This window comes from Malassezia pachydermatis, assembly GCF_001278385.1.
Source record: "Malassezia pachydermatis strain CBS 1879 chromosome Unknown scaffold6, whole genome shotgun sequence".
Classification (NCBI taxonomy): domain Eukaryota; kingdom Fungi; phylum Basidiomycota; class Malasseziomycetes; order Malasseziales; family Malasseziaceae; genus Malassezia; species Malassezia pachydermatis.
Window position 1 is genome coordinate 555,068 of NW_017253143.1, and position 13,903 is coordinate 568,970.

A 13,903-nucleotide genomic window follows, 5' to 3' on the forward strand; every position below is an offset into this window, starting at 1 on the left:
GACGCTTTTGCGAAAGCGTCGCGACGCCCCCTCCCTGCCCCCGCGAAACGACGACGGGTCGGCTGACCGAGTCGATATAGGCAAAACTATGGCAGCCGCGGATGGTGCGCGGGCTAGCAACCCGCCCGATCCGTCGGCATTTGCAAGGCGACTTGCAGATCCCAATGCAGGTATGTGGACGACATAGGCTGACGCAGCAGATCTGCGGTCGAAAGCGACGGTCGTCGCAGAGATCAAAGAAATGATCGAGGTGTTTGTCAACGTAGACTACACCAGTTTTCTGAATGCAGTCCTTCCGGTGCAAATGGACTTGCTAGAAAGCACGCCCTGTGCGTTCATGTCGGATGCGCCTGAGCAGCGCTTACGACATGGCATTATTGAAACTATATACCGCTATCCTCAGCACGAAGCGGCGAAGCCACATGCCGAGCGCCTCATGCAGGTCATGTTGCGTGCAGTGAAGGAGGACAATGAAGACAACGCTACGATTGCATTCAAGGTCATTATTGATCTGCATCGCTCGTTCAAGTCTGTTCTTCAGAGCCAAGTACAGCCGTTTTTGGAATTGGTGCAGCAGCTGTACCTGAACATGCGCTCAGCTGTAGCGGAGGCGTTCGGCACCGAACAGTCGCCCGGCCAGGCTGCGTCTGTGGCGCCTAGCGGCGAGAACGATGCCTTGCTGGCCTTGTCGGAGGGCCAGGAAGCGTCGCAGGCTGCACCACGCACATTGCTCAAGAGCTCGCAGAGCTTCAAAGTGCTGACAGAGTGTCCCATTGCGATTGTGCTCATTTTCCAGACGTACCGGAATGTTGTGAGCTCGTCGATCAACGTATTTGTGCCGCTGATCTTTGAGCATTGCCTGACGTTGCAAGCGCTGCCGCAGCAGCAAGCGCATGAGGCCGCACGGCAACGTGGCCAAATCTTTGTCGGTGTAGCGCCTGGCATCAAAAACCGCGCGTTGTTTGGCGAGATGGTCACGACGCAGGTCAAGACCATGTCTTTCCTGGCCTATGTCCTGCGTGGGTCGGCGCCGATTGTGCGCCAATACGTGCATTTGCTCCCCGAGGTCAATGTGCGTTTGCTGAAAGACTGCCCACCGGAAAACGCAATTACACGCAAGGAGCTGTTGGTGGCTACGCGGCATATTCTCTCGACCGAGTTCCGTGAGCACTTTGTGAGCCAAATTGATACGTTGCTGGACGAGCGCGTGTTGCTGGGCACAGGTGTTACGACACGTGAACTGCAGCGGCCATTAGTGGTGAGTATGATGGCCGATTTGATGCATCATGTACGTCAAGAGCTCACGACGGATCAAATTGTGAAAGTCATCAACGTGCACGCACAGCTTCTGCATGAGCCGACACTGGCGCCGAGTATTCAGACGATGTGTGTGAAGCTGTTGCTGAATTTGGTCGAGACCATTGTGCTAAAGCATGCTGATCGATCAGTGGCGATGCTGCAAGGCATCTTCCATACGTTCTTGGACAAGCTACCGGAGCTGCATGACCTGGGCAAGGATGTGCGTCAGTTGCGGGGTCCCTCCAAGAGCGAGAATGAGGAGGAGGATATGCTGGTAGGCGATGCCACCGACGATGAGGCACGCCGCGAAGCTGTACTGATTGAGCAGGCCAAGCCGATTCAGTCGTCTGTCGCCGTGCTGGAACACGTAGCGGATCCGATGAAGAATGCGCGCTTCCTCTACCGCAACTTGCTCTTTGGCTTCAAGACACTGATTTCCGTGTTTAAGCATCGCGGTATTCCGGAGCCTGACGGCGAAGTGATGGGCCGTTTGTTTGTGGGCGGCGTCAAGTGCTGTCTGTTGCAGACGCAGCGCGATGGTCGGGAAGAGAAGGATATGAGCGACTTGTTCACCAATATCTTTATCGACCTGCCCCCCGAGACGTTCCATGAGGTGTTTTCGACGCACATGCCGTTCCTGTTCGACCAGATTCTGCAGGCGCCAGCGCTGCTCGGCATCCCGCAGAATCTGCTGTCGAACGATGCCGTGTCGCGTCGGTTCTCTGAAATTCTGCTTGCGTTCCTTGTGAAGCGGCTAGAGGATCTGGGCACGAGCGATAAGAAGCTGGCCTCTGTGAGTCTGCGTCTTTTCAAGATGGCGTTCATGGCCGTGACGATTTTCCCGGAAGAAAACGAGGCGGTACTGCAGCCGCATCTTACCCACCTCATTATGGACTCGATCAAGTATGCCTCGAAAGCGGACGAGCCCACCAATTTCTTCCTGCTACTGCGTGCTCTCTTCCGCAGCATTGGCGGTGGCCGCTTCGAGTTGCTGTACAAGGATGTGCTGCCTTTGCTCCCGCTGCTCCTCGAGAAACTCAACTTGCTGCTCGATGCGGCGGAGCCGAGTGAGCGCGAGCTGTTTGTCGACTTGTGCCTGACAGTGCCTGTGCGACTGAGTGTACTGCTACCGTACCTAGGTCAGCTTATGCACCCGCTTGTGTTGGCCTTGCAGTCGTCGTCCGAGCTGGTGAGCCAAGGTCTGCGGACGTTGGAGCTGTGTATTGACAACCTTACGCAGGAATTCCTCGATCCTATTATGCAGCCGTACATTCAGGACATCATGGCCGCCTTGTGGAAGCATCTCAAGCCTCTTCCCCACAACCACCAGCACTCACATACGACCATGCGCATCCTCGGCAAGCTGGGCGGCCGAAACCGACGATTCTTGCAGCAGCTGCCTTCGCTTTCGTACCATGCCGGCACGACGCCAAGTATGGCGCTGATGCTCTCTGGCACGGTAGATTCCATGCCGCTGCTGCCTGCGATGGACTTGGCTCTAGCACAGCTGAGTGATAGCGACGAGGCGTGCCATCGTGCTGCGTTTGATGTGCTTTCGTCCTCGGCGATGGTTCTGCTTTCTGATGCAGGCGACCATGACCGACGCTACGAGCTGCGTCGTGTGACGGTGGGCCTGTTCCGTGCATCGTCGCATGCGGATCTGCAGGCGGATGTCAAGACGTTCATGCTTAGCATGTATGCGCATGTCTTGCACGCCGAGATTACACGTGACGCTGGCCAAAGCGGCGTATCGCAGCGCCATTTGCTCCCTACGACGCTGGTCATGCTCGAAGCGATGGCGCATGCCGTCGATGGCGTCGATATGCGTGGCACGCCACCCCACTTGGACATCGTTCTGGCCATTGTGCGGCAGTTCCTGGAAGCCTGTGATACGACGCCGGCCACGCGGCCACGGCTGGGCCATACCGTGATGCATGCGTTGGCCTCGGCGTTCTGCTCGCGCTGCTACGAGCACCATTGGCACCGCCGCCTCGGTGGCTGGATCGGCATCGATACGTTGGTGCGTCGGGCGGCGCTGGGCACGACGTGGATCTCTGACCACCAGCTAGAGATTGTGCGTGCGTTGCTGTACATGCTCAAGGACATGCCTAGTGATCCGCCGAAAGGCATTGAGCGTATTAGCGACACGCTGTACTACGTGCTGGAGCAGGCCTACACCGGCAAAGCGCCCAAAGTCGAAGAAGGCGATACGAGCCGTGCAGCCAAAGTGTACGCCGAGTCGTCGCCGCACCTGCGCTGGCTGGTGGGCATCTTGATCCCTGAACTGTCGTGTGCAAGTGAAATGGCACGGCAGACCACGCAGCGTACGCTCGAGATGCTGGCTCGTCTGACGGAGTGCACGATCACCGACTTGCTGCAGCCCCAGCGTGATCGATTGTTCATGCCGATCTATACCAAGCCACTACGTGCGCTCCCCTTCGGCATCCAGATCGGGCACATTGATGCGATTCGGTACACACTGCAACTGTCGCCGCCGCTTCCCACGTTCAACGAGGAGCTCTTCCGCGTCTTGACGGAAGCCCTGGCGCTGGCCGATGCCGACGACCAGGCGTTGATTGGACGTACGACCTTGTACAAAAACGTCATGGCACTTACGAAGCTGCGTGTCGTAGCGATTCAGTTGCTGGCGGCCGCCATGCAGTGCACCGAGTTCCAGGCGCAGGAGCATGTCGCGATGCGTATGCGCATCATCTCTGTGTACTTCAAGTGCTTGTACTCCTTGTCGGACGAGGTGGTCAAAGTGGCATACGACTCCCTGAAAGCGACATTGGCACAGCAGAGCAAGCTCCCGAAGGATCTGCTGCGTAGCGGTCTCCAACCCATCCTCATGACGCTGGCCGATCGCAATCGTTTAACGGCGGCCGGGCTCGATGGTCTCGCGCACTTGCTGCAGTTGCTGACCAACTACTTCAAGGTGGAGATCGGTATCAAGCTCCTGGACCACTTGTCGGCGTTGGCGGACCCTGCCATGCTGCGCCTTGCTGCTGGTGGGCCTCTGGATACCAATGAGCAGCTCAAGACACTCGCAGCGATTGTGCGTGTGTTCCATCTGTTGCCTGATACGGCGTACCAATTCCTGCCTCGTCTGCCGATGTACGTGGCCGAGATTGAGATGCATCTGCGACGCACGGGCCCCACGCCGTTCACTGAGATGCTCGTGCTGTACTTGGACCGCTTTGCGGAGCATGCTGTGCGCTACTTTTTCGAGGCGGATAAGATCACGAATCCCAAGCTCCTTCGTCTTCTCCGTCTCTCCCTCCTATCGCCCAAGGGCGCACAGTTGCGTGCGCAAGTCGATGCGCAAGCAGACGCATTGCTTCTCCCACTGCTCACGAATGCGGCGCAGCGCCCGCTTCTGCAGGCGGCTCTCCAGGTGATCCAGGCCATGGTCGGTCATACGCCCACGTGGCTGTGCACGCATCGTGCCGTGCTCGAACGCCTTGTGTCCGTATGGCAATCGCCTGAAGGGCATACGCAGCGTCGCGCTGAAGCGGACGTCCTCACACTGCAAACGCCTCTCACGCCGTTGTTTGTCGAGCTCTTCCACTCCGTGTTGCGGCAGGAGCCGCACATCGACTTGTACATGGCCTTGCTGGACTTGTACACCTATCGTCAGACACGTGACTTGACACCGGCAACGCGATTCGTGTACGAACATTTGTGCCTCCACGGCACGCTGGAGACGAAGCGGGCGATCCTCCATCGCGTGGTAGGCCTTTTGGCCGATGCGCATGTGGCGCCGGTCCTCAAGACCCAAGCACTGCGAGTGCTAGTCAACCCGATCCTCGTGGCCTCGTACGCGCTGCCGTCGGCGACCGACGTGGCAAAGGCCGAGGGCGTGTTGGAAGCTTCGTTGCTCGCCAATGTGGCCAACCTGGTATGGCGTCAAGTTCAAGGGCCGGGCGTCGGTGCGCAGCTGTTTGTCGACGATGCGCTACGTGTAGAGTTGCTGCAAATGAGCACACTCATGGTCGAGCATGGGTCCGATGTCCTGGCAGCGCAAGGCGCGACCAAGCTGGACGCTATCAAGTTCGGCTGGGCTTTCTTATCCGCCGACGATGTCACCGTGAAGCACGCCGCGTACGTGTTTATCGCACGCTTCCTGCAAAAGTTCGAGAGCCCCTTGAAAATCGTGGGCCAGGTCTACATTGGCCTCTTGCGGCTGCCGCCGAGCGATGGACGTGCCCTGGTCCGCAAGGCGCTGGAGATTCTTGTGCCGGCGCTGCCAGAGCGTGTCCCATGCAAGCCGGGCCAGACGCCGTTGTGGGTCAAGTGGACGAAGCGCACCCTGCTGGACGAAGGCCACAATACGCTGCAACTTTGCACGATTCTGCAGCTGCTGACGACGTACCCTGACCTGTTCTACGAGAGCCGCGAGATCTTTGTTCCGCATATGGTCACATCGCTTGCCAAGCTTGGGTTTGCTAGCAGTGCCACGGCGGATTCAAAGAAGCTTGCCATTGATCTCGTGGATCTGCTGGTGAAATGGGACTCGGCAGAAGAGGAAGAGGCGCCGCGCAAGCGGATCAAGACAAGTGCGGACACGAGTGCCGAGGGCAGTACGTACGCCATGCCCATTCACCTGCGTGAAATGACCGCCTCGTTTGTGGCCCGTTTTGTCTCGCTGTCCATTGAACCGATGTCGTCGAATGAAGTGACGCATCATGCATACCAGCTGCTGGAACAGATCCTCTCGCACCCTGCCTGGCGCGATGTGCATGTACGTCTGGCGTTGCTCCAGCGTGCCTTGATTCATACCGAGGTGAGCGACCAGCATATCGGCCCTATTTCCAATGCGCTGGCGACACTGAATATGATCACACAGCACAGGGATACAGCGTGGTTCACATCGCATGTTGCGCAGCTGCACAAGCTGTTGGAAAAGACCCTGGCGAGCGATCGCGCGAGTCTTCTGGAAGCTGCGATGCCGACGTTGCAGCGACTTTGCGCGATCCTTCCTGCTGCGCCGCCAGGAGACGACGATCCGCCTCTAAGTGAGGACATTGCACCTCTATGTACCATGGCTGAGACGATCATTTCCGAAGGACTCAAGTCGGGTACTAGTTTACAGAGCGGCCTCGCTCTGCTCTCTGCATGGTCACATGCGCATCCTACGTGTATTGATCGGTATCAGCTCCCGCTGATCAAGACACTTACGCGTCTTACGAAGGAGCACTTGGGCTCACCGGCGAGTGGAGAGACAACCTTGTCGCTATTGAAGCAAGTGCTTACACTGCTATGTGCTCGCATCTCTCACTTGGGCGACCAGCGTCGCTGGTTCCTTAGCGCGATTGTACAGCTTGTGGAGAAATCGTCCAGCGTTGAGCTCTGTCGTTTCTTGCTCACTACGATGCGGACGTGGATCCTCGATGCCCGTGAGCCTTTCCCGACCATCAAGGAAAAGGCCGGCATTCTTGTCAAGATGCTGTGCTTTGAGCAGCGCGATGCAGCGCTGTTCCATGAGTTTTTGGACCTGATCTTGGCGATTTACAAGGATTCCAACTTGGCGCGCAGCGAGCTGACGGCGCGTCTCGAGCCGGCCTTCCTGCTTGGTTGTCGTCATACGGATCCTCAGGTCCGCCGCAGTTTTATGGACTTGCTGGACGCCTCGCTTACCAAGTCCATGCCAGGCCGTGTGCTGCATCTTTTGGGGCACCAGAACTGGGAGTGCTTGGCCGAGCACTACTGGCTTCATCAGGTCCTTGACTTGGTCCTCGCCGTCGTGGACGGCACAGCTCTGCTTCTTCCTACGCTCAAAGAGTCGCATGAGAGTGCGTTCATGGAGCAGATGCGCACGGCGCAGCTCCAGCCGTTCCTTACGGCACTGCGTACACTGCAGTACCGCGACGTACACGCGGCCGATGCCTTGTGGCAAGGGCTCTTCCCTGCGATTTGGCGCACCACGCCCAAGCGGCATCAGGTGGAGCTGAATCGCGCTTTGATTGGATGCATGACGCGTGACTACATGGTGAAGCAAGCCTCTGCCCGTCCCAATGTCGTGCAGACCTTGCTGAGCGGCGCGTGGGCTTGCACGCCATCGCTGGAGCTGCCGCCTCACGTGCTCAAGTACCTTGCCAAGACGTTCCAAGCGTGGCATGTGGCGATGGAGCAGTTGCAAGACCAGCTGGGATCGATGCGATCCGATGATGCAGTGCGAGAGGCGTCGCAAGATGCGCTGGCGGAGATGTATGCGGAGCTGAGCGAAGCAGACTACTTCTACGGCTTGTGGCGACGTCGCTGCATGTTCCCTGAGACCAATGCCGCGCTGGCCTACGAGCAATGTGGCCGCTTCGCCGAGGCCCAAGTCCTCTACGAGGCAGCACAGGTCAAGGGCCGCTCGTCCGGTCTGCCGCTCACCGAGGCCGAGTACCATCTGTGGGACGATCACTGGGTCCTATCTGCGTTGGAGTTGCAGCAGTGGGACATTCTCGCGGACTTGGCCAAGCTGGAGCACAACGAAGACCTCGCGCTGGAGTGTGCATGGCGCTTGTCCGACTGGACGGCGGAGCGCGAGTTTCTGGAGCGTTCGTTGGAGCACTTGCAAGTCATGAGCACGCCACGCCGCAAGGTCTTTGAGGCGTACCTGTCGCTGCTCAAGTCGCAGGCGGCGCCTGACAAGTCGTCCGAGTTTGGCCGGATTTGTGATGAAGCTATCCAGCTTACCCTGTACAAGTGGTACTCCCTTCCGACGCAAGTGTCCCAAGCGCATGTGCCTTTGTTGCAGATCTTCCAGCAATTTGTCGAGTTGCAGGAGGTGAGCACGGTGTTTGCATCCTTGGCGCACACCAATGCGACCAACCTCAATCATCGCTCTGCGGAGCTCAAGACGCTCATGCAGACGTGGCGCGAGCGTTTGCCCAACTTGTGGGACGACATCAATGCATGGAGCGATCTTGTGGCATGGCGCCAGCATGTCTTTTCAAGCGTGAACAAGGCGTACTTGCCGCTGGTACCTCTGATTCAGCGGAATGAAGGGCCTGGCTCGTCGACCAATTCGTACGCCTACCGTGGCTACCATGAGACGGCCTGGATCATCAACCGGTTTGCGCATGTGGCACGTAAGCATGGCTTGGATGACGTGTGCATTAGCTCGCTCACCAAGATCTACACATTGCCGAACATTGAGATCCAAGAGGCCTTCCTCAAGCTGCGTGAACAAGCACGTTGCCATTACAACAATCCCAACGAACTGACTCAGGGCTTGAATGTGATCAACAATACCAATCTCATGTTCTTTGCTGCAGCGCAGAAAGCCGAGTTCTTCTCGCTGAAGGGCATGTTCCTTAACAAGCTCGGCATGTCGGAAGAGGCGAACCAAGCGTTTGCTACGGCGATCCAGATGGATCTCAACCTGCCCAAGTCGTGGACGGAGTGGGGTCGGTACAGCGATGGTCTGTTCCGCGAGAAGCCTACAGCTATGCACTTGGCAGCGAATGCCATCAGCTGCTACTTGCAGGCAGCAGGCTTGTACAAGAATGCCAAGGCGCGGAAGATTTTAGTTCGTGTTCTTTGGCTCCTTAGCTGCGACGATGCGCAAGGCACACTTTGGCAGGCATGTGACTCGTACAATGGCGAGACACCCATCTGGTATTGGATCACATTTATTCCTCAGCTGATTCAGCTCCTGTCGCATGCCCAGGCCAAGTTTGCGCGCAAACTGCTTATGCAGATCGCCAAGTCGTTCCCTCAATCGCTGTACTACTACCTTCGTACGAGCAAAGAGGACTTTGCTATGATGAAGCGAAACAGTCAGACGTCGGCAGCGCGTGCTGCAGCACGGGCTCGGTCGCACAACGACGAGAAGGCGAGCGCAGACGCAGGAGAAAAGGCAGAGGAGAGCAGGACTGAAGGGGAGACGGACAAGGGCCACCAGGCGAATGCTGACTCGGCCAATGCATCATCGAACGAAGCGCAGAAGAAGGAGGAGAGCGGTACAAAGGCCGCCTCGGACACGTCGGCCGCGTCGCGGCATGCGTCGGAGCATGTGGAAGAGATTCTGAACATTCTCAAGACGGCTTTCCCACTCCTTGCGCTTACGATGGAAAATATGGCTGAGCAGCTGCAGCAGCGTTTCAAGCCCAGCAATGACGAAGACATTTACCGTCTGACGAATGCATTGCTCAATGATGCGCTGCAGCAGTACATTCATCGCGCTCCATTGACGACCGACAATGGCCAGCTGCCTCACACGTCACAGATGAATGTGACGTTGTTTGCCGACAATTTGCCCCCCGGCCCTCTCAAGACCGCTTTTGAGAGTGACTTTGTCCGAAGCAAGCCCACACTTCGCGAATACGTGGCTCGCTTGCAGCGCTGGCGTGATCGATACGAAGAGTCGCTAGATAAGCGTCCGCGTCGTCAACATTTGGAGCACTGCTCGCACTACTTGGTCGAGTTCCAGCACCAAAAGTTTGATGAAGTGGAGCTTCCTGGGCAGTACTTGACGTTGGAGGACAACAATGCGAACTTTGTGCGTATCAATCGATTCTTGCCAGAGTACGGCCTGCTACGCTCTAACGGTATGTGCAACCGCCGTATCACCATCCTGAGCAACAAGGGCTCGCTTCATTCGTTTGCTGTGCAACTCCCCTCCGCACGCTACTGTCGTCGCGAAGAGCGAATCTTCCAGCTTTTGCGTCTGTTGAACACAGTGCTTGAGCGCAAGATCCAGACACGGAAGCGTGGCTTGGCGTTCAACGTCCCGATTGCTGTGCCTGTGTCGCCGCAGCTGCGTCTGCTGACGTATGACGAATCGTTCATTAGCATGCAGGACATTTACGAACGTCACTGCAGTGAAATCGGTATCGGCAAGGACGACCCCATCGTCGCCTGGGTGGAAAAGATGCGAAGCACATGGGACGGTGGATCCCATCGTCGTACGAACGTGGACTTTGCCAACTTGCGCATGGAGCTGTTGGAGGAGATTAGCGTGAAAATGATTTCTGACAAGATCCTGACGAACTTCATGGTGAAGACCATGGCGTCGCCATCGGATCTGTGGCTTATGCGCAAGCAATTCACGCTGCAAATGGCGACGACTATGTTCCTTACCTACATCTTGTTTATCAGTGCCCGCTACCCTGGGCGTATTCACATCTCACGCTCCAGTGGCGCAGTAATCATGTCAGATGTGGTTCCCACGTTCAGTCCCCAAGCACCGCACTTTAAATCGCCCGATCCCACGCCGTTCCGCTTAAGTCCCAATATTCAGCACTTTATTGGCCCGACAGGGATTGAGGGCATTGTAACCAGCTCCTTCATGGCCCTGGGCTCCGCTTTGACTGCGTCGGAACATGGCTTGGAAGACTTCCTTGGCATTTTCGTTCGTGACGAGCTTCAGTTCTGGTTCAGCGGCGTGCAGCACCAAGCGTCGAAGAACCTTGAGCCGAATGTGGAGTTGGTGAAGCAAAACGTGCTGGAAATCGTGAAAAGGGCACGACTGATGTCTTGTAAGTATGGACATGACAAGACATCGTCGACGCCCGTCAATCAGGCCGTATTGGACCTGATCAATTATGCTAGCCACCCTAGCAAACTGGCTCTCCAGGATCCTACCTGGATGCCATGGCTGTAGATGTATAGGTGTTTTACATCATGACACACAATGTATTTGATTTTACAACAATTGAAGAATGGCCGCGAACATTGTAGCCCTGTTCTCATTGCATAGAACCTGGTCACATGTGGTATCCCATAACTATGCAACACCTATTATATGTAAAACGAAAGAGATGTACCACCCCGAGAAGGTGACTTGGCAATACAATTCACATCCACGAGCTTAAAAGATCGCTGTGAAAATCCTCTTCCACAGCGGACGAGCCCGAGCTTCAGCGCGCTCCTTTTCAAGAACCTCTTCCGGCACAGGGTCACGACGGCCCGTTTGTACGTCGATTTCCGAGAAGCGTACAAACCTGGAACGGGTAACAATCTTGTGACCAAGGAACAGGATAAAGAAAATAGGCAATGAGAGCATATTTTCAAAAAAGGTATATGCGCGCTTTTGACTGTCCATCTCGCTCTCATCCATTGGCCAAGCGTTGCCGTAAAATGAGGCAATGATAACCAACACATTTAGAACAAATCCAAGAGCCGATCCGTAAATGCCAAGAGGCGAAGCCCAAGGCAGCTGCCTCAATGTGTTGCCCTGCTTGATCCAAGCACGGCGGAAGCGGAAGTGAGCAAGACAAATTGTGCCCCACGTAAACACAGCCGAGAGACCCGCAATACTCATGAGCCAAGTAAACACAGTTTCACCATCCGTGTAGTATACAAGGAAGGAGATGAAGCCGAAAAGAATAGATACAGCCAGAGCGGGCGTAGGGCGACCACGGCGGTCCACAAACTTGAAGATCTTCGGGGCATTGCCCTGCTCAGCCATGGTGTGAAGCATACGGCTGCTACCGTAGAGAGCAGCATTACCCACCGACAGGGCCGAGATAAGAATCACCGCATTGAAAATCTGAGGAAGAGCGTAGATCTGACCCATTTCAATGGCAATCACGAAAGGCGAAGCCATGGGGCTACCAGACTGCTCCGTGAGTTGTGGTGTGGTAGCGGGTACAATCAAAGTCACCATAAACAGACACAGAATGTAGAAAATAATCACACGGGCAATCACCTGCTTGCAAGCCTTGGGCAAAAACTTGCGTGGGTTTTCCGTCTCAGCCGCTGCCAAACCAACCAGCTCCGTACCCGAGAACGAAAAGGCTGCCGTGATAAACACGGAGCAAAATCCCTTAAAGCCATGCAAGAAAGCTGGTTGAGTATGCCAGCCACGAGCACCAAGGTACTGTCCAGCTGGTGTACCACCACAATCAATTACAATGGCACAGATGATGAAGCCAATGCAGCCAAGGACCTTGATCAAGGTAGCCACAAACTCAAATTCACCATAGCCACGAACACCAAATATATTAATGAAAATCATGATAATCATGTAGATGGCCACCCACACACCACGGGGCACCACTTCATCTCGATCCCAGAACCGGATAACAATCGTAGATACCGTGGCATCGTTCGGGTACGCAACAAGCCAGTTGATCCAGAAAATGTAGCCCACAGCAAAGCCCCACGACGGGTCAATGAATCGGACAGCATATGTGGCAAACGAGCCTTGAACAGGCAAGGCAGCAGCCAGTTCACCAAGCGACAATACAGTGCAAATAACCATAACGGAGATAATAATGTACGCAACCATGACCGAACCCGGACCACCATGGGCCAAAGTAAGACCAGAACCAATAAACAGACCCGAACCGATACTACCACCAAGAGCAATGAACTGAATGTGACGACTGTGAAGTTTTCGCTTCAAGACTTGGTCTTCTTCCAGCACATGAACATGACCTTGCTCGTCCTTGAAGGCCACGCTGTTGGTCAAAACATCCCTGGCAACCACATCTTTCGAGTCAGGGTCCTTTTCCACATCTCCATCAGGCAATGTCTCTGACGGAGTGCTGCCAAAAGGCTCAGCCCGCTTGAAACCGTCTATCCAGTTCCGAAACAAGCCCATCTCACTATGGACGCAGAAGATGGGGGGTGTTGACAGTTTTTTTTTAATCCCCGCGATTTGCTTGAATCTTCATAGCTGGAATGCCTTTTTCTCTTCGCGGCCATAAAAAATACCTCAATACCGCGACGCCATTATGTAACTTTGCGAAATAAATTTGACAGCAAAACTATGATTGGTGACTGCGTTCCCCATCCGGCAGGGTGACCTCGCTTCCATGCTACGCCCACAACCCCACACGTGCCTGAACTCGTTGCATCCACATAGTGCATCGACTCATTCTTAGAACCTATCATTAATTACCATTACGAATTTTCTGGGCCAGCACAGCATCACCTGGTCCAATTTGATCACCTGCCAGTCCAGTCAAAATATCGAGAATATTTTGGAGGCCAGGGCCAAGTGCGTTCGGGTCGAGAATGACATCCTGGCTCGACGTGAACTTGCAGCCCGAGTTGGCTGGCTTGCCATCCAGACGATCCGTCAACCATACATAGGATTTGGCCGTCGCTGTAATTTGGGTAATAAAGTGTGCGGACAAGTCCGTGTCGTACGTGTGGAACTCAACGTCAGCGCCATTGTTGCACCAGTCCTGGGCCGATTTCTTGGCCGAGTCATAAGGTGAGATCTCATCAGCCTTGCCGTGTACCATGAGAATAGGAGCGTCCGGCGTGTACTTCTTGTCATATCCCATCGTCAAACTATTCAGAATGGGCTTGACATCAGGGTGTGTCAGGAATGCTTCACCCAACGAAGAGTATTTCTCGGAAAATACATCCTGGAATGGATACGTCACCAGGTCATCGAGTAGGCAATTCGTACGAGCAAAGGAAAGGGCCTTTTGGCCTTCCTTCGTAGCCACTTTGTCGAACAAGTCGCTAGCTTGAGGATAGGTATCCACAATACCCGTGATGCCACCCAGCACGAAAGCGGAAAACAATGACTTGTTTAGAAGCAAAATCATCGACGTTAAATTCGCCGGCGTGCCTCCCATATACCAGCCCGAAATGGGCAGCTCTGGAGCATAGGTCGATTTCATCGCCGCAGCCCAGCCGATCTGAATAGCAC

The 13,903-nt window shown here is 55.4% G+C and overlaps 3 protein-coding genes across 3 annotated transcripts; 1 reads left to right on the plus strand and 2 right to left on the minus strand.

The window, feature by feature from the left end:
* Window positions 1-88: 88 nt before the first annotated feature.
* Malapachy_0187 (histone acetylase complex subunit paf400) lies at window positions 89-10,894 on the plus strand (the record flags this gene model as incomplete). Its single annotated transcript, XM_018134719.1, has 2 exons — window positions 89-170; window positions 201-10,894. 2 exons carry the CDS (start codon window positions 89-91, stop codon window positions 10,892-10,894), a joined length of 10,776 nt encoding a protein of 3,591 aa, XP_017991042.1.
* A 207-nt stretch (window positions 10,895-11,101) lies between these two features.
* Malapachy_0225 (amino acid permease) lies at window positions 11,102-12,838 on the minus strand (the record flags this gene model as incomplete). Its single annotated transcript, XM_018134756.1, has 1 exon — window positions 11,102-12,838. One exon carries the CDS (start codon window positions 12,836-12,838, stop codon window positions 11,102-11,104), a length of 1,737 nt encoding a protein of 578 aa, XP_017991182.1.
* Window positions 12,839-13,130: 292 nt separating this feature from the next.
* Malapachy_0238 (putative secretory lipase (family lip)) lies at window positions 13,131-13,874 on the minus strand (the record flags this gene model as incomplete). The annotated part of the gene is made up of 1 exon (XM_018134768.1): window positions 13,131-13,874. One exon carries the CDS (start codon window positions 13,872-13,874, stop codon window positions 13,131-13,133), a length of 744 nt encoding a protein of 247 aa, XP_017991104.1.
* Between the last annotated feature and the right edge of the window lie 29 nt (window positions 13,875-13,903).